The following is a 25,046-nucleotide window of genomic DNA, read 5'->3' as shown; positions in this document are numbered from 1 at the left end:
TTTGTTTGTAGATTTTATTCGAATACACAACCTGTAACTTTTGTGTCACATATTTTAGAATTTCACTCTCAAAAATTGTTCATAATTCGCCTAAAAAGGTAAAACTTTAAAAATTTTAATTAATTTTAAATAAATTCAAAATATATGTATATGTATTATGATGGGAGCTCGAAATCCAATACCTATGTTTTCGAGACTAACTTCGAAAAACGTTGAAATCACTTTTGCTTATTTTACAATTTCAATCTCCTACAAAAAAATGTTTTGTTTCAACACCCAGTCCAGTTGTTGTAATCTGCTTTTTTTCGAGTAAATATTTTATCTAACATTTTCTTAGGTGAAGAAGAAGAAGAAAACATCGACGACATACTCCTCGCTAATTGCATTAATGTTGGCATGAATCGCACAATTAAAGCAGCTTCTGCATCCAAAAAATCAATGGCGCGCGCAGAACGTAGTCAAACGGCCACCACAGATTCATCACAATTGCCTTCCGATGAGCCAAAGCATTATTATACCGAAGATACACCGGCGCTTTTGTCAAAGGTCGGCAGTAATACAAATTTATCAGTTCTCTCTATTTGCTCTAGCAATAATGCAGATGTCTTGAAAGAATTACAACCACAAGATACAACAGTTGAAGCAACAAATTATCGGAACTCACTTGCCTTATCAGATGATGTATCATCGAATGCGTCAGAAGGTGGTGCTACGACGGGTCAATCGTTTGATTTGTTGCAACAGTGTATTGAGGAGGGCATGAAAAAGCCAAAAATTCAAGTGAAAACGTCCTTGGGAAGCGATGGTGGTGCTGGTGGCAGGGTTCAATATAAACCATTGAAAACAATTGTCCCGGCAGCAGATCCTATCGATATGTTACGACGCGGCGGTAACCCGTTGCCGCCTTATTTGCCTGTTTCAGATGAAATGAGTAAATTTTTAGTAGAAGATTCACCCTGCAATTTTTCTGTGGCTTCGGGTTTATCGAATCTTACTGTCGGCTCTAGCTTAGTTGGACCTGCTGTTCAACTAAAAGGCAGCAAAGAAGGGTGAGTTTGTCAATACATTCGCAGAAAATGTGCATTGCAGTTTTTATCGTCCCGTTTACAAAACCACAAGGTTTTTGTTAGGATTAACTTACTTAGGTGATGACGTATACTTACTTAGGTGATGACGTATACTAGGTATCTCTAACTAAATTAAAGATTTTGCTACCCTTCACAGTCGAACGGATTTTCACGGATAATTACGGAGTCATTTCAGGGCCATTTCAGAATTATCTCCGTAACATTTCAGGACTTGCTTCGGATTTTTCGATAATATTTCAGAAACATTCACAATCACTTCGGGAATATTTGAAGATGGCTTACGAATTGCGCTCTTATTGATCATTTCAAGATCATTTTGGGACTATTTTCGCTATAACTTGGGGGCTAATTGGAAATTTTTTAGGGCTATCTATATATAATATCGGGTTATTTCGGGACTAATTGCATTATCCCTTTGATTTGATTTCAACATGGATAACGTGGATAAGGCTTTGTGTAGCCAAAATATTCTGCATATCTATTAGAAGAAAGGGACTGGCTAGTAATAAACTTGATATTTTTTTAAGCTCCCGGTGAAAAAGTTGATGTCGAAAACAGAAATGACTATTTTAATTCTAAATAAAGAAGTCTACCGTCTCCTAACTTCGTATATGTCACAAATTTAACAGAGCGACATATTTCCAACAACCTACAATAGCCGTATATGTATCCTACTTACTCATTTCTATACCACGTCAACAGTACCGAAAATATACTTAACAAGCCTAAGAGCACAGAAGCCCAAGCGATTGGAAACGAAGCTCCTGATGAGGCCGCACGTATCGAACAAAAATGGCAGGACGATTCACCCAGCTCTTTATCTACTGATTCTGAAGATGATACGAACTTGTTAAGTCAGGTAAGATTGTTAAATTAAAGTATTCTACATCTTTGTCATACATTTCCCCGTGATCTCTCCCTTGTGCAGGCTATAGCCGCCGGCTGCAATAGACCTAAGTCGAATCTTGGCTTTAGTAGCACATCAAAAGTCAACAACAATAAAAAAAGTGCATCACTCTCCGCCTCACAACCTATACAAATTAATGCAGCCACCTCATCATCCTCACTCAATTCAAGCGTTACAGCACGACATTATTCACGTCACCAACAACAACATCAGCATCATCATGTAACCGGCGTGGGTATTGAACAAACTGCTGCAAATACAGAACAACAATATCAAAATGGAAATGAATCGTATAGCTCTGTAGACTCAAGTGACTCGAATGATAATCAAGCAAAATCTTTATTTGAGCAATGCATACGCACCGGTATGCATAAGCCTACAAGCGACAATGCTAATCACCGGCATCGGCAACATGTTTTAAGCAATCGACGTAGCGGAAGCAGCACAACCCAATCGAATCCAAATCTCAAACAATTCGACTCATTGCCAATACAATTACCCACACAATCAAAGGTATTAGCACTACCAACTAATGTAGCGACAGCGCTACCAGCTACAACAACAAGTAATCGACATTTACGAGAAAGAGAACGCAAAGATGAAAAGTTGTTGTTGGAATGTATAAATACTGGTATAACGAAGAAGATTGGCACAAGCAGTGGCGCTATTGGTAGTGCGTCTGTTATGGGAAGATGTGTGGCAGACAATAACGCCCATTCAATGTCTATGCCAATATTTAGTGATGCCAAGCACAGCGTTAGTGATACTGGGAACGGGTCAAAAAACGGGCTGGCTACGTCTGCGGCTGCACCGGTGCTGTGTCACCAACACGCGGTTACTTTATACTCAAATGCGCACAACACAGCAGCTCCAGACGTAGCAAAGACGGAGAACAACATCATCGGCTACAACATCAACGACACCACCATCAGCAGCAGCACCAATACCAGCAACAGCAACAACACCACATACAACGACATCAACAACTCGTTCAAAAACGTGAATTGCTGGGAAACGAAGGCCAACAACAAACACGCCGACATCATAGGCGCAGCAAAAAGTCAAACAGCGTTGCAGATGGTAGGTACCAACACCAGCAGCACAACCAACATATCCAACGACGTAAATCTTCCAAATCACGTGAGCGTAGTAGTAGACCAATCGAAAATGAACGTGAACTTGAGCGATATTGGGTGTAAGGAAGTTCAGCAAATGATTGGCCAACCTGCGCATGTAGAGTTGCACAGCCCTTCAATGTCGTTTGACAATACAGCAACAAGTGATGATTCAAACGAGTCATTTATTATTGAAACCACTGTCTCACTCGAAATGCGTCAAACACGCACATCTCCACCTCTAACTACATCGCAAAAGCATAAAGATCCCGATTTGATGTTAAAATCAGTGGAACGTCTTACAATGGAATTTGTGTCTTCAGCTGAACAATTGCGTACGAATGCCACAAACACTGTTGCTGACAACAGTTTAAGTGAACAGCAACAACAACGTAGACCATCGGCTGCCGCTAGTATTTCCATTGGTGGTACATCGACTTCAAATAATACCTGGAATGAGGATACTTGTCCGAACGATGATATTTCTTTTCCTAGCGTCAGCGTAACTGTACCAGTGGTTGCTTCGCTCAACTATGACGACGATATGGGCGAGGATGATGCAGACGCTGAGCAGGCTACTGAAGCGGGTCATAAAGATTTGCACGATTTTACTGAAATAACGCCCACAAACGAAGAGCAAGCTAAATCATCGCTAATGATGTACGTAAATGTCGACATTGGTGGCACTGGTACACAACCCAGTTCATTAGAAACAGAAACGGAAACAGACACTTTAATAAATGATATCAGCTGTAGATATATGCCTCCTTGTTATAATGCAACATCACAAGAGGCAATAAGTACTAGCAGTAGTGGCATAAATTTCCAACTAGGTGGTGCTGTTAAATCGGCAGCACTTTCTTTGGGTCGAAATCATATGCTCTATGGTAATAATAGTAACGCCGTTGCTGCAGCCGCACATGCCGCTGCCGCCGCTGCTGCTGCTGCTATGACAAATTCCACCATTATTGCAATAGAGGCGCGCGCTCTAGCGGAAAATCTACGAAATAGCGGAAACGTTGGTGGCGCTGATGATGATGATAGCATTTTCACATATAGCTTGAATAGTTTGGATTTGGATAATATACGCCCACCATCGGGTATGGAATCACTCAACATATCTGGCTATTATCAGCAACAAGAGCCATCACAACACTCCAATGCCCTCCATTCACTCAACGTTTTACAACAATCACGACGTGGTGGTAGCACACCACAAAGTCCGCAAATGATGATGCGTTCGCCAAGGTTTCCGCGCAAATCGTTGCCACATGGTTTAGTGGCAAAACGCGCACTAGGCCATATCCCTGCACACTTAAGCGGCAGCGCAGAAAGTGTTATTTCAAGTTGTAATATGATGTTAGAAAATATAAAACCACCATCATTAATGGACGAACTGTTGGATTCTATGATAAGTGTGGCAAGCATACAATCCGAAGTAGCAGATGGTGATTGTAGTATTGCCACCACATTGTCTGCAACATCAAATTATGAAACTGCTGCAGGTGGTCAATTGAATGGATGTGAATATGAAGATAACACTGTAACACTACAAAGTTGTTATGATACAATGCCGCACGATACAGAAGCTGAAGATAAGTCTTTTCATAGTGGCGCTGGGACTCCATTGCCAACTGATGATTATGAATTTAGTTCAGCAGAATCAACGCCGCAGAAATCTGCTGCATCGCCAACGCCATCGAATGGTGAAAAGCGAACACTAACACCAAAGCAGAAGCGTAGAGTAGCTAAAGACCGCTATCGGACTTACACAATTTCATCATCAAACGTCGCTGATGATGAAGAAGAACGTGAATACTTGGATGCAGGAGAAACACAAATTCCAGACGATAAAACCTTGCAGATTGAAACCGTTGAGTTGGAAGGTAGCGCTAGTAGCCCTAGGTAAGTGTATATAGATCATCATTAATCACCGCTTAAACGCCTAGGCGTGGCTCTCCCAACTCAGTGGGTGCCTCCCTTTCCTCTGCTTCCAAACAGGGAGTCGATAGCAATTCTTTCTAGACCGGAGCGTGCACGGAATGGTCAAAACACTCTTTGGACTCAGATATTGGCTTGCAAATTCTAAAGGACGAGTCTTGGAGTTAAATTATTGGGATATTGTATAGAACGTTTTTCCAATCCAAGCCTCTTCCAAAACTTATGGTTAGGTTGAACTAGTTTGTCCGAGGAGACCTCACAGGGACTGAATGAGTCCATAGAGTCAGGAAAAGCTTCCAAATCTTACGGTTACATAGTTTTATTATTTAAAACAAAAAATGTACTTGGCGCGATTTGTCTCCGTTAAGTCGAGCTTCTCTTCCAATTTGCGTCGTACTTTGTTTTAATTTTCCCTTCAAATATGCCGGACGGGACCTTTATGTTTATGCCGACTCCGAACGACAGCTTCAAGGCAGATGAATTTTCACTGAGAAGTTTTCCATGGCAAAAATATACTCCATGCATTTGCCAAACCACTGTCGAAGGGCGACCCCGCTAAGAAAAACTTGTTTCTTCATTTTGTATGTTGCTTTGCTAGGGAAACATACTCGAGCTAGGAAAAATTACTAATAGTATATAATTTGTTTTATTATACTGTCGCCATAGACGTGATACCGATCAGCGAAGCAACTGCCGGTCTGAAACGACGCTTTTCAGGACTAAACCAAATGGAAGGTTGAAAAGCACTCGTACTCAATCTTTCATTGCTGGATACGATATTGTCCGCGTCCTATTTTTGTCAGCGCTAATTTTACCGATTTTTTAATTGTGTTTTGAAAGGTGCTTAGTTGTTGTTGCAGGTTGCTCCCTGAAGGCTTTGGGGAGTGTTACCGGTGTGATGGTCCTTTGCAGGATACATTTCCGTTACGCTCCGGTAACACAGCCCCATTAAGGTACTAGCCCGACCATCTCGGGAACGATTTATATGGCCACATTAAACCTTCAAGCCATCCCTCCCTCCCCACCCCCAAGTTCCATGAGGAGCCTGGGGTCGCCAGAGCCTCGTCTGTTAGTGAAACGGGATCCGCCGCTCGAAGGTGAGGTTGACACTTGGGTTTGGAGAAGCTATATATTGCGCTGGCAACTTGAAAAAGTTTCGCTACACAACCCCTTGAATGTGGTATTTTAGTCGCCTCTTACGACAGGCACACCTACCACGGGTATGTTCTGACCCTGGCTTATTCGTTTAAAGCATTTAATCTATAATTTTTTTTTCTCATCAGCAGTCGACGACGTGCAGATGCTGACCGTTATCGAACCCAAGCGATCGTATATAATACTACACCAGAAACATCGTCAAATACGGACAAAAGCAATGCAAATAAATTGCAGGAGTCCCGAGTAACAACTGACGAACGGACAGACGATTGTCCATCAGAAAATATTTCTTCCTTACTCGCATTAACACAAAAATACAAATTTATAAATATGCCACTTAAAGCTGCAAAAACCACGCCTGAAGCGGAAGCTTTGGAGATCAGAGGAACACCAGATGGCGGAGATTGCACGAGCATAGAATGTGATCAAAATTCAGAGACTGAATCCTGCCATGATCAGCGCGAAATATATCAAGAGGATAATGCAGAGAATTTTAGTGAGCAAAGCGACGAGGAGGGTGCAACTAAAGATAGTGAGTCACAGGAACATTCTTTAGCTAAACCAATACCACGTGCTCGTATCGCTAAACCCGATGAAAAAGTTAAGGTGACAGCAGATGCAGCTCCAGTTGAAGAGAACGCAAAGGTTGTACATGGCCGCAAGAAGCCAGCTTACATTTCCCCTTACAGCATACAATATCAAAGGAAGATGTCGCCACAGACGCGCACAGCCACTAATAAATCGCTTAAACCAACGACGGGTACTGCGCTGCGTGGAACGCGTCTAATAGTGCCAAAGAAAGTACAAGCGCAGCTGGGCGTTGCACCGCGAACGGCTTCAACAACAAAACCAAAAACGACAGCACCCGCGCAACCGGCGCCGCCCACACTGGAGCGACAAGGCACTTTTGTTCAAGAAGAACCAACTATTGCAACATGCCAAGTACCAGTCGTTATATCCGATGTGAAAGCCACAGGCACAGCAAGCGGTACTAGCCCACAACACAGTTCAAAATTACCAACAAAGCGTACGAACACCGCACCAACGGCAAGCAAAACTGCTATAAAGAATCCATCAACACCTGCCACAACACGTAAAATACCAATCGCTTCAACGAAATTATGCTCACCCAAACACCGTAAGTTAGCATCAATAACTAACACAAATGTAAGCGGTATGCCGCAACGCTCCAACTCTAACGCAACTATACGCGTCACAAACAGTGCAGCGCGCAGCACACGTGTTTCAACTACAACGCCGCCGACGCGCAGCAATTCAAATTTGAATAGTCGCGATAGTCAATCAACAACAGCGGCAAATTCAACGAGAAATGCAACGGCTAAAATTAATCAAGCACAAAGTCGTATTGCGAATATTTGGAAACGTGTAAATGATGCCAAAAGTAAACAGCAGGAACAGCCCATTGGAGTAGGAGCGCGCATCACTAATAGAACACTTAACAATGGCGCAGCGCGTGGCTCAGCCGCAGTGGTGAGTAAATTGAAGACACAACAAACAAAATCAACGCCTGCGCTAAATGCACCAAAAGCATTAGGAGCGCATCAACGTACGACGGAACAGCGTCAACAGCAACGGCCAAAAACACAAACATTAATACGCAGCTCAACGTTCGATAACACGGCAACTGGTAGTGGCGGTGATGGCGAGGCGCGTAACACTTGAGTAGTGCCCCAATGTAATGTGTAGTTAGAAATAATGAGATTTGTAAGTGCGAAAGATTTTTAGAAGATTGTCTTTTATGAGCGTCAAGTTTTGAGCAGAATTGTACTGTAAAAAAGTAGAGAGTACGAATGTGTGTGATTTAAAGTGGAATGCGTTTATCTAACTTGGAAGCAGCAATCTTTATTTAAGCCACAATTAGTTAGGCGAAACAAAAGCACTTCTGAGCATTTAAGAGTCATTATCACAGTTGCGTTATCTTACATTCTACAGTTAACTTTCCATTTTTTTTTTATTTACACTTCAAGTTAATTTAAGTTTTAGGGCTCAATATTAAGGATACGTTGAGTTTTAACTACCATGGTAGGGGGAGATCGCTTGGACAGTGAGGCACTTGAAGGTCCGCTTTAATGCCACATGATATAGTTTCGAATAAGACCAATCTCGACAAATCCTCTGGAGAGGGGATCGAAATGCCTTCGCCAATTTTTGGGAAATAGTGGAAAGTTAAGCAACAAGTTACACGATGATTCCACCTCATCATCCTTTATTTAGCTGTAGCAGGAAAGTGTTTCCAGTATTTTAAGGCGTACCCGTAAGTGACCCGTCCAAACTGCGCTCACCATTGCAAGCCTTGGTAGCCCCCATATTTCGGCGAGCCGCTCTCGGTATCCTACAACAGGTTAAAGGTCTTAAAATATTCCAGCGGTAAGGCATGCCAGTTTAAAAGTCCGGCTAGAGCAGAAGCTGCTAAATTGTACCACAACAACAACTACAAGTAGTAGGAGCAAGCTGGCCAACGGAACCTACAGCCATCCACATCGGCTTCAGTTGTACCTATGCTGGCTATGAAATCAGTGGAATAGCTGCGCGATATACATACATCTCTGGCCTGGGACATATGTTAACTCAATCTTAAAATAGGTCGTGTAAATATACCATTATATGATTAATTCTCTAACCATCTAACTATAGGAGCTTGTAAAAGCATTACATCCACCGCATCTTTAATGCTGCAACTTCCGTTTGGAAGACGCTACATTGAATGAGTTGTTTAAACTCAAAGCTACTTACTTCAAAGCCACCCCCATAAACATTTTCGTTTAACTTAGAACCTTACGTGAATCAGTTGACTACACCTTTTCAAACAAGTAATGATAAAACGTAAATTATAATGAGAAACCGTAAATTGTATTGAGAAAACCAGTTTTAAAGGTTCAAGTATTTTGTCAGAAAATAAAATTTTTTAGTCTGAAAACAATCAATTATAATTAGAATACATAAATTTTGTAATGAGAGAATTTTACTAATAGGTTTTGAAAGACGCAATCTTATTACTAGTTACCTATTCTCAATATAAATTTACGTTGCTCTTTATTAAAATATGTTTTCCCAAATTAAGTTAACTCATACTCATTGTAGTTTTGCCTTTCTCATTATCATTTATGCGTTCTCAATGTAATTAACGGTTTCCCAGATGACTTCCTCCCTCTGTCCTCTCCAGCAAATGACTGAGGTGAAGATTGCACAGCCGACAGTTGTCAGCAAAGAATAGTTTGGCCTGTTTAGAAAAAATTCGAAGCTGATGAGAACGCCTTATTGGGATTAATTTAGTCGTGCAACAATTTTATCAAAACTATTTTAACCACACCACATTTAAACTAAAAATTGATAGTTAACTCTAGAATTTAAGCTAACGAGCTAATGGGAATATGGCCCTGAGTATTTACGTAAGTTGAAAAGTATATTTACAAACCTATAGCGCTCATTTACTTCAATAGTGTCATAACTCAAAAAACATGACTTGAGTGAATAACATATAAACGTACCCAATATCATGATCTATGTTGTATAAAAAAATTTTTGTGATAAGTTAAAAATTTACCACGTGCTATAAAAATGAAAATATGTCTTTATATGCGCAAAATCTTTGAATGGCTCTCCTTTTTGAGTTATGACACTATTGAAGTAAATGGGCGATATGTATGTATGTCATCCACAACAATATGGAGCGTCCATAAAAGTATATTTCAGCCCTTTAAGCTCGCTCTACAATGAAAGTTTATGCTGAAATGCTATATTGGGCTTAAAGATAAAATACAGAATTGTTATAGCGAAACACAAAGCAACTCTTTTACAAACAAGCTCGCATTGAAGCTAGGTAATAGTACCGCTAGAAAAGAATACGCACGCGAAAGCAAACTATGCGTCATTCAAGTCATTCAAGCAACGTAGCTTTGTATGAGTATCTATGTGAGATTGGCTGAACTACATAAATTCGAAATTTGCGAAAGTCAATGCAATATTTTCAAAATAGAAACATTTTTCAATAGACGGCTGAAAATCGGAGTAGGGCTTTGCCATACAGTTTACTACACAAACTAAGTAAATACATGGTCGGTTTTTGTGGCCGCTGCGCATTCAATGTTTATTCATAAATATATTTGCGCACAATTTATCTGTTGCCGTTTTTGTTAACAGAAGGGTTTTTGCGTTTATTTATGAACACTTCTTATCTTAAACGATGACACAAATTTATACCATGCCCTTATCAGCAAAAAAAAAAAAACGCACACACACTTAATTACAATATTTATCGACTTCTTGGGGTGCAGCTAAATTACAATTATCTTTTTTACACAGATATAGAAATAGGAATATTTTTAGTTCAAATTTAGTATAGTTATTATGAGTTGTCAGGGGTTAAGCTGAGTGTGAGATTCAAAATATGTATATTTTTCCCCATTTTAAGTAAGTTGTTGATAGTATTTTTCTTTATATTATTTTTTCAGTTTTTTTCTATCAGCCTTTTTTGTGTTTCGTATTTTTCAAATAAAGCCGTTATAATTATATTATTTGCATTTTTAAAACACTAATGCCTGGCAAGGTTAAACTCTTGTCAACCTTAACTGGAGTTTAAACACTGAAAAACCGGGCCTAAGAAATTTATAAAATTATACATAACACAAACACTAATACACTATAAAAAAGCAAATAAAATAGGTTCGAAAAAGATATGTACTTCCTTTTAATACACGGTTAAATTTTTTTAATAAAAACATACTTGTTTTATATTTAAAGTTAAATATCGTTTAAATCATAGACATAAAAAAAGCATACAAATAAAAAGTTAAATTAGGAATAAAAAAAATATAGTAAATATAATATTGATAATATTAAAGTCAAATTGGTTTAAATAAAAAAGCATTGTAAAATGTGCTGATTTATGTAAATTAAAATAAAAACTTATAAATAGTAACATTGAAAATAAATAAAACGTAGAAGAGTAAACAAAGAACGGAATACATAACAATAAAAAAAAAAACAACTAATAAATAATAAAAATAAAAAGTTAAAAAAATAATGTGAAATATAAAAATATAATAATAAAGTAAATCGTTTTGCAATAAAGTTAAAAAAAAATAAGATAAAATAAAAAAGTAATGTTCGAAAGTAAAAAATAAAACAGTTATATCGGAAATAACCTTAATTTAAGAAACTCAATTCGAAAAGTAAGTAGTAACAATAAATAAAAAAATATCATTAATAACAAAATTGAAAAAATAATAAGATGAAAAGAAAAGTTTTTTAATAGTTTTTTGTAGGCTAGTCTGGTATTGTACTTTTGGTGCAAATAAAAACTTATTTCACCTCACGCTCGGCCTAGAAACCTGAACTGCTCGCAAAAAAACAAAAAAAAAATAAAAATAAAAAAAGACACTATAACAAAAGTTATTATTATTAAAAAAAACTTTATTAAAGGAATGCACTCTTTTAAAGATTAAAAGATAAAAAAGTTGTTAAATATGGTACTATAAATTTCACATATATAAGGTAATTAAAAATAATAATAACAATAAAAACAGATAGTACAAACTTGAAAATAAAAAAATTTAAATAAAAGTAAAATCAAAAAGAATTTGAGATTAAAAGCAAAGATTAAGGGTAAAGACTTATTCCCTTATTCACATAAAATACAAAAGGCTTATAAAGCTTTTTAAAATGACATTTCCGTACAAATTTGATATAAGAGCTTTATAAACCTATTTGGTTTTTTATGAATAATATGTACATGTAATATATATGTATATGTAATACTCCTGTATTGCTAATAGAAAATGCACGCAATGAGTTTTGAATTCGAAATCAAAACAAGACAGCCTACAAAATTTTTGTGATTGCAGCAGCATAAGTGTGACAAGAAAAAATTTAAGCTTAGGTACATTCGATTATTCAATACAAAAACAAAAACATTTAAACAGCAATATATCGGCACTCTGATGTTTGTGAGTGTATCCAGCTTATAGTAGCAAATATAGGAGTATTTAATTTATGGAATAATATTACATTCAATTGCTTCTGGAGTTTATGAGTCATTTTGTAGTTTACAAGCACTGTTAAACTCCAAAATGGCCCTGTTTACTTCGAAAATTTTAATTTTTTCAGTTCTTAAGTTTATTCATTGTCTTATGCATAAAACCAATGAACACTTTTTTCAAAGGCACCACTTGAAATTTTAATATAATTTAATTATAATTATATAATTTTCAAGTGATTAATATAAAAAAGAACTTCACTAATTTTATGCATATGACTCATAGTCACATAAAAAATTTAAAAAAATTTTTACATACAAGTATTTTCTGGTTTTCACAAAAAAAATGTTTTAATCTATTTGTGGTCAAAATCAGACGATTTGGTTTTTAATGTTCTAGCTGGCGTATTGAACTAGGGATGTGCGCTTGTTAAACTGTTTAATCAAATTTTGAATACTTAATTAATCAGTAAAAATCGGCGACGATTAATCAAAATCCATTATTCACAATTTGATTAACCGTAATCTATAATCACTGATTTCTTTGTTAAGAAAACACTGTTTTATAAGATGAATTTACATATATAAAATAAATAAATTTAAAAAGTTATTAAATACTTTTTTTCTGAGTATACAGAGTAATTGCGCAGTATCTGATTAATGATAGTTTGAAAAATTATTATTTAATTATATTTTTTTAGCGATTGCACTTCTTTAGTTTTTTATAGCGCAAGGCTAAGAAGTCGGATCAAAATAAGAAAATTTTTCTTTTCGAAAAGCTAGAACAGTTAACAAATCGAATCGAGATCTTTTTGTGAAACTTAAAACCAAATCTACCACATAAACCTAATAACAAAAAAATTTTATTGGGTTTTTTTTTCGATCTGTTCAATAATTTGTATTTATTATGATTCTAGCCTACAAATCATCAATCTGATCTAGTTTTTAAATTAAAATTAAAAAAAATTAAATTTTTATTATAAAAAATGTGAATCATAAATGTTTTTATGAATTACTTAAAAGCATTTTTCTTTACATAACTTATGATTTCCCCCGCTAAGAAGGAATATTCAAATTCCATGTTGAAAAAATTGCGTACACTTCAAAGCTGAACAATCACATATTGGGAATAAATTTATTGGCGCATAATCATAGTCAAAATAAAATAGATTTTAGATTTAGTTGCAGCTTTTTGACATAATTTTCTATGAGCTATCTGTCAAAAAAGCTGAAACTAAATTTAAAACCTATTTTATTTTGACTATGATTATGCGCCATTATGTTTTGTAATTTTTATTAACTCTTGTAATATATATTTTCATAATACGTACAATGGTAAATATTTTGAAATTATTTTTAGTACAAGCTATTTATTGTTCAACTAATTTCTTTTAACCCTCTAATTTTTCAAATCTTATACTAGCATTTTGTTTGAATTATTTATAAAATATATAATTTTTCTAAAATCTCACATTCAGCGTAAAATCCAGCAAAAACATTTAAATCGACTGCTTAAAAGATTTTTAAATTAATTTGGCTCGTTCATATTTTATTTTATAATTTTTTTTTTGTACTAAATTTTTATCCATCGAACATGGCTCAATTATATGGTTGACTTATCTCATCAGCTGATTCTAATTTTTTTTTCATGGTACTGGCGTAGGGATTGTCAAAAGAGATGGATTGTGCCAAATATAATCAACACTTGGTCAATTATTTACTGCCGTGTTGGTAAATTCTTTATTAAAATTTGGTTTCACATTGCTTTATGTTATTCTAAGTTGTATATTTCCTCTCCATTCCAACTTTAGATTTTGATATTTAGATGCGCCAGCCATATAGTTGGCAATGGAGGAATAGAAAGATTCTTCACTTGTAGGAATTCACCATGGATACGTATTCCACTCAGCCATATTGCGAAAATAAAATTTTAAAAGCATTGTTTTTTTCTTGTTTTCTATTTCTTTTTTTTTTTCAAAAAAAAAAAAAATACTTTCTTGAAACAAGTATTACATTTTCATACTATTTCAATATGCGTATTCACGTCAGCTCGTTATCAACTTATTTGCTTATTAATTATTATTTGCCCCCAGTGTAATCCATTTCCGTAAACTGTGTAAAAAATATGACCACATAAGGAGATAAGTTTGTGACCAGGGCCGCGTGAATGCCCTTAATGAATTTAGCACTGTTTTCGAATCAACATGAATAAAAGTAAACGTACATAAAAAATCTTGCAGTCATAAATAAATAACGTGATGGCCACTTTTGATTAATGTCGCCTTTTCAATCTAGTAATAATAAAACGTAAGATCTAGTCTACATATAACGAGATTATCTTCATTTTCATACTTAACCCCTAATCGTTAATTAAAATAACTAGATTTCCCTTAAACATTTTTAACTAAATTTGAATTATGAACAAATTTTAGATATGCCGATTTTTTCCCTGAGCTCGAATCATCTCTAGGGTGTCCTCTCTAAATGAAAGCACGAGTTAAAAGGGAAACCTTAAAATTTTACAGGTAAAAATCCAGTTCCTAGATATGTGACATATTTGGATTTCTTGTAGATTGTGGATTTGTTGTAGATTAGAGCGTGTGTAAACGTGGTCTTAATTATTATTACTATGTAGTTTGGAAAAGTGAAAGTAAAGGTGACCCGAGTAAAAAAATAAAAACATTGGAAGTGTGAAGAGCAAACGCACACCAGTTGTGAATTATGTAATTTCGCTTCAGGGCAACAATTAATATTTAATATGTGTGCACTTTATTTAAACGAGAAAGAGAATATTTTAAAAGAACGAAACAGATAGTGTAAACAAAACGATTTTCTCATTCAAACGAAATATTAATACATAGTTTGAAAGAACAAATATGTATATTTTGCAACTGTATTCCGAAAAAGAACAAATGTTAAAAATCAATTGTATTTCAGAAAGCCTAATGGATATCAGAAAAGGGTAAATATATTCAAAAAAGGCGAAAATTTATTTCAGATATTCCAATTGCGTTTTCGAAAACCTCAATTTTATTTCAGAAAGTAGCAAGTGTATTTCAGAAAAAGTCAATTGCATTTCAGATTTTCTGAATGTACTTCAGAAACCCCCAAATTTATTTCATAAAACTTCAAATTTATTTCATGTCCCACACGTGACACTTAGATTTTACATTATTGCAAATCATTTAAGAAAAACTAATTATTTTTACGACATTTGATTTCCCAAATGTTCGTTTATCTAAAAGTATTTAAACTAAACAACTAACTTCCATACATTCGTAGAGTTTTTATAATATATAACTACTAATGGATAGCGTCTTTTTTTTTTTGTCCACCCGTGACACTTATAAAGCTTGTCATAATTTGTATATATACATTATGAGATATTTTTAAAGAACAATAATGATAGAATATTCAGTTTTTCAACCTAACTATTAGAATTAGAACTACCCAGCGGGTTTTATCATAATGCTTTAGTAAAGTTGAGATTTTGCGTACAAATGTCCCAGACGTGACGATGGAACATCCCAAATGTATTTCAGAAAGTCTCCATTTTTATCATAAAAATCCATCAAAATTGACATTTATTCTAAATAAAACGTTAACCAATCAAAACAAACCTAAAGGGCGAAAAGAGCAGCGAAATAATAAAGTTAGAAAAAAATGGTGTAAACTCCAACTGACATGTCACGTTATCCCGAAGCATCTATAACAAGTAGTTGAGTGCTGTATAGCGCGAGCGCCACCAACCCTTGTACTTTCACTGTTGAATAGCTTCTTCTACAGATGTTTATTACAAACGCCTTTCAAATACTCCTGTTCCACTCATTTTAGGAAGAACAATATTCGCTTTTTCGAATGCTTTTATTTTTCCCAAACATTTTCAATTGGATTGAGTATGGGAGAGTACGGTCCAAGACCTAAAAAAATTGATGATTTATTATCACAAACTTTCCACAACTCAGCATTACACGTCGCTTTTTTCCGGCAGAATATTGCCAGTCGTCAACTTCATTACAAGTTCTTGGACCCTTTCTGCAGCGCTCTCCTTTTTGAGCCACGACGCATTCTCATCGATACCACTCTTGATGTGCTTATATCAACGATCCCAGGATAGAGACCCGATAGCGTCCACTTAAATTTTAATATAAATAATTTTATTTTTTTTTCACAGCACAGAGTTTATTGAAATTAGCTTAGTAGTGTAGCTGCTGGGTTTTTTGAAAAACATTTGAGATTTTTCTGAAATACTTTTTCTATCTTCTGAAAAACATTAGCGGGTTTATGAAATACATTTGAGGTTTTTTGAGAAAATCTGAAATAAAATTGAGTTTTTCTGAAAAGCAATTGGAACATCTTAAACACAGTTGGCTTTTTCTGAAATACATTATTACTTTTCCGATATTAATATGAGCTTTTCTTAAATACAATTGATTCTCTCTGAAATACAGTTGGCAAATTTGTATAATGCTTAGCTATACGTAGGGTATTGTTCATTTCTAGCTTTTTCTGTTGCTTGTATGCTAAATACTTAAAAAACTTAAATATATGCGCGTTTCCAAAATTTATACATTAAATATAATATAAATGCAAACATGATTATAAAAAAAAATTATGCGTTCATGTTTATCTTATGCTTAATTGTTTTTTAGTTATAAAATTATTTTAAACATAATTTTCTGCTATTTTTGTTCCTTAAGTATTTGAAAACTATGTAGGTATGTAAGCATTTCCACTTGATTCGCCTTAACGCAAGCCTCTTAAAATTATTTCTATGAAATTCATTTTAGAGCAATGCGTGTGTGTGGTTGATGTTAATATTTTTTTTCTTAATAAATATTATAAAAATTTTTTTTAAGCAATTTGAATAGTATTTACATAAAGTGCAATGCAAATTTTGAAGTACTTCGATTCTTTTCAATTACAAGAATTTGAATTTACTTAACTTTTTTTTTTTGCTGCGATTTTACGAAAACAAAAATTTTGCTTAAATTAGTTATCAAATAAGTGTTTATCATAAACTTATTTTTAATATCAATAAATATTATAACTGTAATAGAAGAAATAAGTATATTAAGAACATTACAAAAAACTAAGAAAACAAAACAAATAAATTACATTTCAACGAACTGCTTTACTTACTTAACTTTTGTTTATATCGTTAGTTTTCCATTTAAAGCTCAAAATTTACAAAAACAAAGTAATTACATAATATACAATTTTATTAATGAAATTATAATATAGTCGGAGACCGCTAGGGTCATTTATTAAATTTAGTTATACTTTTAATGTTTGTAGCAAAAACAAAAAAATAAAAAAACGAAATTTAAAAATAGAATTTTAAAAATATAATAATGTTTCTCCAATTCCAATTAAATTTGTCAAATACATAAATATTGAAAAAAAAAAAAAACAAAAAGGCAGTCTAGCAGTAATTTTCGATAATAAAATGTTGAGCAAATTGGTATAAGCGCAGATCTATAGCAGCCTAATTTCATAAATATATATAAATACATACATACCTAGTTACATAAACACATATATTAATGTAATAAAATCTGCTTAATATAATGTAGTGGTGGGATTATTTTCGAATTATATTAGAAAAAATAATTCGAATAATATTTATTCGCACTTTTTATTCGTTTATTCGCTTCCATTTATTCGAATGCCTTTCCTTATTATTCGAATAGTGCGTACTATTCGAATAGTTCGAATAGTAAAATAAAAAAAAAATTCTGTTTATCTTACGCTCATCGCTTGCACATATGAGCATCCACATGTATGTATACATACATATGTATATTTATGTGTGTATAGATGCATATGTGCATATTAGGGTGGGTCGATTTGTATGGACGAAAGTTAACGGATATCGCGCCATCGATTTTTCGATAGGTTTTGGGCTCAGGAAAGAAAAGTTCCACTACGCATACCCAACAAAATAATTTTCGAGACTGCGAAATATCATTTTTTCTTTACTTTTTTCGACTTTGATTTTTAAGGGTTTTTTCATGACCTACTAAAAAATTTTACAATCAAATGAAATTTTTTTAGTAGGTCATCAAAAAAAACCTTAAAAATCACAGTCGAAAAAAGGCAAAAAAATGAAATTTCGCAGGCTCGAAAATAATTTTTTTGGGTATGCGTAGTGGAACTTTTTTTTCTGAGCCCAAATCCTATCGACAAATCGATGGCGCGATATGGGTTAATAAATCGACCCAGTATATATGTATGTATAGATATGGGAAACAAAAATCCCTAACATATTAATCTTATTAAAATGTATGTACATTTATGTATGAACATTTACGCACCTGTTTACTAATAAACAAAGATCTTTGTTCGAATAATAAGGAAAGGAATTCGAATAAATGAAAGTGAATAAACGAATAAAAAGTTAGAATAAATATTATTCCAATTACGAATACCTGGCGAATAAAAGAGTTTAATATTTGAATAATTTTTATTCGAATAGTTCCACCTCTAATATAATATGTTAATAAACATTTTTTACTTACTTACTTGATTGGCGTTTAACCGTTTAAACGGTTATGGTCGTCCAACAGGCCTCGCTAGTCACTCCTTCGCTGTGCTAACTGGTGCCAATTGGTAACATCAAGGCAATTTAAATCGTTGATCGCCTGGTGCTGCCACCAGTGTGGGTGATTCCCACCCCCTCTGCTTCCATAGGCAGGTTTTGATAAAAATATTTTCTCAGCCGGAGCATCATCTTTCATTCGCATAAAATGGCCTAGCCAACGTAGACCGCTGTAATTTAATACGCTGGACTATACTGATTTCTGCGTAACGCTCGTACAACTCATCGTTCTTCGGTACTCGCCATCGCCAACGTGAAGTGAGAGAGTCCTTCGAAGAACTTTTCTCGCGAACACTCAGAAACATATAGCAGGGCGGGTTGAATAAGTGACTTGTAGAGCAAGATTTTCGTTTGCCGAGAGGGGACTTTACTTTTCAATTGCTTACGTAGTCCATAGTAGCATTTGTTGGCAAGAGTGGTTCTTCGCTGGATTTGAAAGCTGATGTTGCTGTTTGTGTTAATGCTGGCTCCCAAATAAACAAAAGCTTTTACTGTTTCGAAATTATGGCTGCCAAAAGTGGCGTGGTTACCAACAGCAGGTATTACGTTTTGTCCTCATTCACCATAAATTTTTCCGCTTCCTTTTCCTGAACGTACGATGCGAGTGTTCAGTTCGATGATATCATTTTCGCCAGCATACGCCAGTAATTGCACGTTTTAAAGGAATATTGTTCCAAAGCGGTTAAGTTCTGCAGCTTGTATAATTTCTTCTAGCATCAAATTAAATAAATCGCCAGATAGAGAGCCACGCAGTCTAAATCCTCTTTTAGTTTTGAACGGCCTTTCTAATTATACCTAGTGGCGTTGGTCAAGGTCATTTTGAACAGCCGTATAAGTTTTGCAGAGAAACCAAATTCAGACATAGCGGCTTTCTAGCAGCTCCTTTTAGTGATATCGAAGACGTCTTCAACATCGACGAAGAAGTGATGTGTGTCAACCCATTTTTCCCGTCATGCACTCGTCCGACCATATTGTGCAAAAAGGTGGTGCACGCGCCTTTCAACTCTTCGCTGCTTTGTTTGAATAAATAAAGCGCTTCCCAAGGCAGCCGGTTCTATGTACCAGAGCGACTAGGGATTTTTCCCGACCAAGGGCTGTCATTTCAGTGTAACCCCATTTAATTTGTTGCGCCCCTCCCACAAATTGTAATCCTCCCAGCAGCTCCTTGCAGCGGGACTGCGCCATACTCTCCTGCTCCGGGAAGGTATCGAGCTCAATCCGGGTCCGTCTCCTGACCCCGGTCCTGAGAAATGGTTTTGCTGCGTTTGCGCAAAAAAAGAATCTTTAGGACGATCATACTCTTGTAAGTGTGCCACGTGCAAGGGATGGTTACATCGGACAGGTTATTCTGGGCTAGATCCCAAAATCCGACGTCCTCGTAACTTTTATAAATCTTTTGTGGCTCTTTGCTGTTCACGCCCAAGGGCGGCCGTAGTCTACGCCTTAGCCAAGGACGTCCAGTCCCAGGGCCACAACAGCAGTTCAGTCCTAGCCTTTCACAACCCAGGCGTAGTCACCCGCCACTTACTGCCAGAGTGACGACGTCTCCCCCGTTGCACTTCAGAATTCTGCAGTTAAACTGTAATGGATTAACTGGGAAGATCACGGAGATAGTCGATTTCATGAACAACATTCGCACAACATCCGTATTGCTGCGATTCAAGAGACTAAACTCACAGCAAGATCTGCTCTGCAGACTTGTTCTGGGTATAATGTCCACAGAAACGATCACGAGAGCGGAAATGCAGGTGGCCTCGCGTTTATCGTACACCACTCTGTGCAATATCATTTATTTGATCCCGACATCGGCCGCTGGGACAGTGTCTTAGAACGTCAATGCTTGTCTGTCCGGTCAGGCGATGCAAACCTAGAAATCATCAACATCTAGATCCCTCCTGCCACCTGCTGCCCCAGTCGATACCGCCTTATATCAGCACCTTACTCACTGGCAATAATCGCATTATCTTAGGTGATTTCAATACCCATCACGATCTATGGTGTTCAAACTTGCTGGCAGACAGCAGGGGTGAGATGCTGGCGGACCAAATAGAAGAAACGACGTTCTGCACAATAAACGGAGACGCCCCCGCACGTATGGTAGGAAGCTGTCACAGTTCGCCGGATATATCAATCGTGAGCGCAGGACTTACAAACTAGCAGCCGATGGCAACATTGGCAGCCGATCACCTACCTATACTTATTTCGCTCGAGCGTACCGCCGACTTCATCGTCACAGAAAAACGCACTTTCATAAACTTCCAAAAAGGAAAGTGGGACGAATACAAATCCTCTACAGACAACCGCTTTGCTGCCCTCCCTATCCCGACTGATGCTCGCCAAGGGGAGCGTGCTTTCCGCAAGGTCATTGAATCCGCCTCGGCTCGCTTCATTCCCGCCGGTAGAATTCCCGAAATTCAGCCTAATTTTCCGGCAGAGGCCGCAAACTTAGCCAGAGAACGTGACCTTATAAGACAGCTCGATCCCGGCGACCCCCAAATAAGGGATATAAACCAACGCATCAGAATGCTTGTGGATGAACACAAGCGTGCGAAATGAGAGGAGCACCTAAGCCGTTGTAACCTCTCTGCCGGCGTAGGTAAACTTTGGTCCACCGTAAAATCCCTACCGAATCCGTCTAAGCACAATGGCAAAATTGCCATCGCCTTTGGCGATAAAGTGCTGTCGGATGCGAAAAAATGCGCGAGCGCTTTCTGCCGACAATACATAATGCATTCTACGGTCAAAAAAAATAGACGGAGGGCCAACATACACGCACGTAAACATAAGTTCAGCGCGTCTCCAATTACCATCTTCGCCAAAGAGGTTGAGGATGCCATCGGTCATGCTAAACCATCCAAAGCAGTGGGCCCAGACGGCATAGCCATGCCGCTGCTTAAAAGCCTAGGGAAATAGGGTTTCAAATATTTAGCACATGCCTTCAACCTGTCTCTCTCCACCTTTGTCATTCCCGAAAAATGGAAAATGGCCAAGGTGGTCCCCCTACTAAAGCCTGGGAAACCAGCTAACATAGGAGAGTCATATCGCCCGATATCTCTCCTATCGCCAGTAGCCAAGACGCTTGAAGCCATTTTGCTCCCCTACTTCAAAGCAAATTTGCAGCTAGCCTGTCATCAGCATGGCTTTAGAAAACTCCATAGTACCACCACCGCGCTAAATGCCATTAGCACCCAGATAAATTGCGGTTTAAATCAAACCCCCCCCCCATAGAACATTACTCGTTGCACTAGACCTATCAAAAGCTTTTGATACGGTCACCCATGGCACGTTACTGCAAGACCTGGAAGGGTCAACCCTTCCCCCGTGTCTTAAAGGGTGGACCGCAAATTATCTGGGTGGTCGGCAGGCATCGGTGCAATTTCGAAACGAATAATCTAAACCAAGAAGAATTAAACAAGGGGTGCCACAGGGTGGTGTCCTATCCCCACTTTTGTTTAACTTCTACATATCAAAGCTACCTTCGCCACCAGAAGGAGCTACTACCGTTTCCTACGCCGATGACTGCACAATAATGGCCACAAGCCCAGGCCCACAGATCGATGAGCTGTGTAACAGAATAAACGGCTACCTCCCTGATCTCTCCAATTTTTTCGCCTCGCGAAACCTGGCAATATCACCGACTAAATCCTCCGTGACCTTATTTACAACATGGACGTCCCAAATGTCGACCATTTTGAACATCCGCGTCGATGGCACTACGCTGCCGACTGTCCCACAGCCCAAAATCGTGGGTGTGGCGTTTGATCTGGATCTACATTTTGGTGAGCATGCAGCCGCAATTGTACCGAAAATCCAGAGCCGTAATAAAATCCTCAAATCTCTTGCTGGCAGTACTTGGGGAAAAGACAAAGAAATGCCCATTACCACTTACAAAGTGATTGGCCAGCCGATTGCATGCTACGCGTCCCCTATATGGTCTCCAAGCCTACACTGGAAGAAGCTACAGGCCTGCCAAAATACTGCTCTCAGAACCGCCACGGGCTGTCTTCTTATGTCTCAAGAACACCATCTACATAATGAGGCGAGAATACTCCCCATCAGGAAGAGATATGAGATGCTAACCAAACAGTTCCTGTTGAATACCCAGAAACCTGGGCATCCCAACAGGCATCTGATTGATGAGCCAACACCGCCCAGGAGGTTAAGGAGCCATCTCCGTAAGCATTATGAGGAAATACTGTTAAGTGGCTCGTTGAAGTGATACTGACGCTTGAGGGGTGGAGAGGGCGACAATTATGCACGAGACGCGGGGATGAAATACCGCCAACGCATAATGTGACTATGTTCCTCCCCAGAAGTGCGGAACGCCCCAAAGAGTTTGCGTTACGGCTCCTCGCCAACCAAAATGAGGGCCTCAGGACGCAGAGATGGCGCGTTATTAACTGTAGCGCAGAGGAAACAGGCATACGTCTCGACGTGGGCATAGACGAGGAATCGTACCAAATTACACGCAGAAATGGATTCAAGCTGCACTATAGGTATGGCTTGGTCCTAGTGAGACCCTGGAGGCAGAGGCAACCAGGAAATAATGAGCAGCCGGAAGACAAGGCGGAGGCAGAGGCGAGCTGTCGGACGCGAGCACCGATACCATCAGAGCTCGCGAGACCACAAACCCTCCCACCGAAGCAAGCAAGAACGAGACAATCGTGCAGCCTGGGGATGAAGGAGAAGTCCCCACCACACAAGAGCTCATCGAGGGCTTTGACCTGCAGGAGCTGGAGCTGAATAGGCGGGACGAAAGCGAGAGCGGATTGTCGGATGACGATGATCCGATGAGGCCGGCCGGGCCAAAATGACCGGTACAAACATAAAAATAGCCCATATCCACCTCCATCACGCCATTGCAGCTTCGGCTGTACTGGCGAGGAGGTTCGCCTCGGATGATCTGGGCATCGCCCTCATTCAAGAACCTTGGGCTTACAAGGGACAGGTGAGGGGCCTTAATGTGAGTAATAAAAAAGTTATTTGGGATCTCTCACAGCAGAGACCAAGAGCATGTGTAATGCTTAAACCAAATATTAAATATTTTTGCATTACAGAATTTTTAAGTCGGGATCTGGTGGCGGTGCAGATCGAGGCAAAGGTGAATGGTGACAACACCAGCATTGTGCTGGCCGCAGCCTACTTCCCGGGGGACGACAGCACAGTCCTTCCAGATAACGTGCAGAAGCTAGTGGAGGAGTTAAGGGTAAGAAGACAACCCCCTGGTGGTCGCATGACCTGACACTACTAAGGAAGAAAGTCAGGAAACTCTTTAACGGGGCAAGAAGAACCGGCAACTGGGAGGAATACACTCAAAATCTAACAAAGTACAATAAGAAGATAAGGAAAGCTAAGAGGGAAAGTTTCAGAAATTTCTGTGAGGGAATTTCTAGCACACCTGCAGCGGCAAAGCTCCGCAAGGCCCTAGCCAAAGAGCAGAGGGAGATTAACCTAGCGATTAGGCTCCCAGACGGTACCTATACCGGAACGGTGGAGGAGCGAGCGAAGGCCCTGCTACATACGCATTTTCCGGGTGCCTCTCCGCAAGTACCGGAACCTGTATTCCCCAGAGTGAAACCAACCCCTTCAGATTGGCAGTTGGCCAACTCCCTCTTCAGTGAGGCCAGAGTCAGATTGGCAGTGGAATCCTTTGAGAAATACAAATCTCCGGGGGTGGATAGCATCTACCCGGCGCTAATGCAGCAAGGGACACAGATTATCCCACATCTGGCCAGGATCATGACAGATAGGCTGGCACTGGGATACATACCCATGATGTGGAGAAGAGCAAAAGTGATTTTCATACCAAAAGTAGGTAAAAAGGACTATTCACAAGCAAAGTCCTTCAGACCAATAAGTCTAGCTTCCTTTGTCTTGAAGGCAATGGAAAAGATAATAGACCAAGAAATTAGGTCGAACGCCCTCAAGAGCTGGCCCCTACATCATAGCCAGCATGCGTACAGAGCGGGTAGGTCCACGGACGCAGCTCTGTACCAATTAACATCTGAAATACACGTCTCACGAAAGCGTAAACATAGCACTGCAGAGAAGAGAAATTCAGATGCCTATCCAGAGATGGATTGACAATCTACTCCGCACAAGAATCGCTGAAGTCCATGTAGGCAACAGCGCAGTTAAGGCTAATACCACGAGGAGTGCCCTTAAGGAGGTGTTCTATCACCCTGTTGTGATGAAATTTCACTTGAAATAAATATGCACGCGTTATTCTTCAATCTTCATT

At 38.1% G+C, this 25,046-nt stretch overlaps 1 protein-coding gene across 3 annotated transcripts in view; it reads left to right on the top strand.

Annotated features, from left to right (window-relative positions):
- The window catches only part of Apc2 (Adenomatous polyposis coli 2), a 93,235-nt gene extending 74,507 nt beyond the window's left edge, over positions 1-18,728 (top strand). For 2 of the 3 annotated variants that reach the window (XM_067760669.1, XM_067760670.1), the window contains 4 exons: positions 338-1,049; positions 1,791-1,947; positions 2,017-5,015; positions 6,335-18,728. In XM_067760669.1, the coding sequence (XP_067616770.1) occupies positions 338-1,049; positions 1,791-1,947; positions 2,017-5,015; positions 6,335-7,892 (5,426 nt within the window). In that variant the 3' untranslated portion in view covers positions 7,893-18,728. The remainder of the gene's footprint in view (positions 1-337; positions 1,050-1,790; positions 1,948-2,016; positions 5,016-6,334) is intronic. The other variant, XM_067760671.1, reaches the window with a different exon arrangement.
- Positions 18,729-25,046: the final 6,318 nt, after the last annotated feature.

The sequence above is a fragment of the Eurosta solidaginis genome, chromosome 1 (assembly GCF_040869045.1).
Source record: "Eurosta solidaginis isolate ZX-2024a chromosome 1, ASM4086904v1, whole genome shotgun sequence".
NCBI lineage: Eukaryota > Metazoa > Arthropoda > Insecta > Diptera > Tephritidae > Eurosta > Eurosta solidaginis.
Note: the sequence above shows the minus strand (reverse complement) of the source record. Positions and strands in the feature narration are given on the sequence as shown.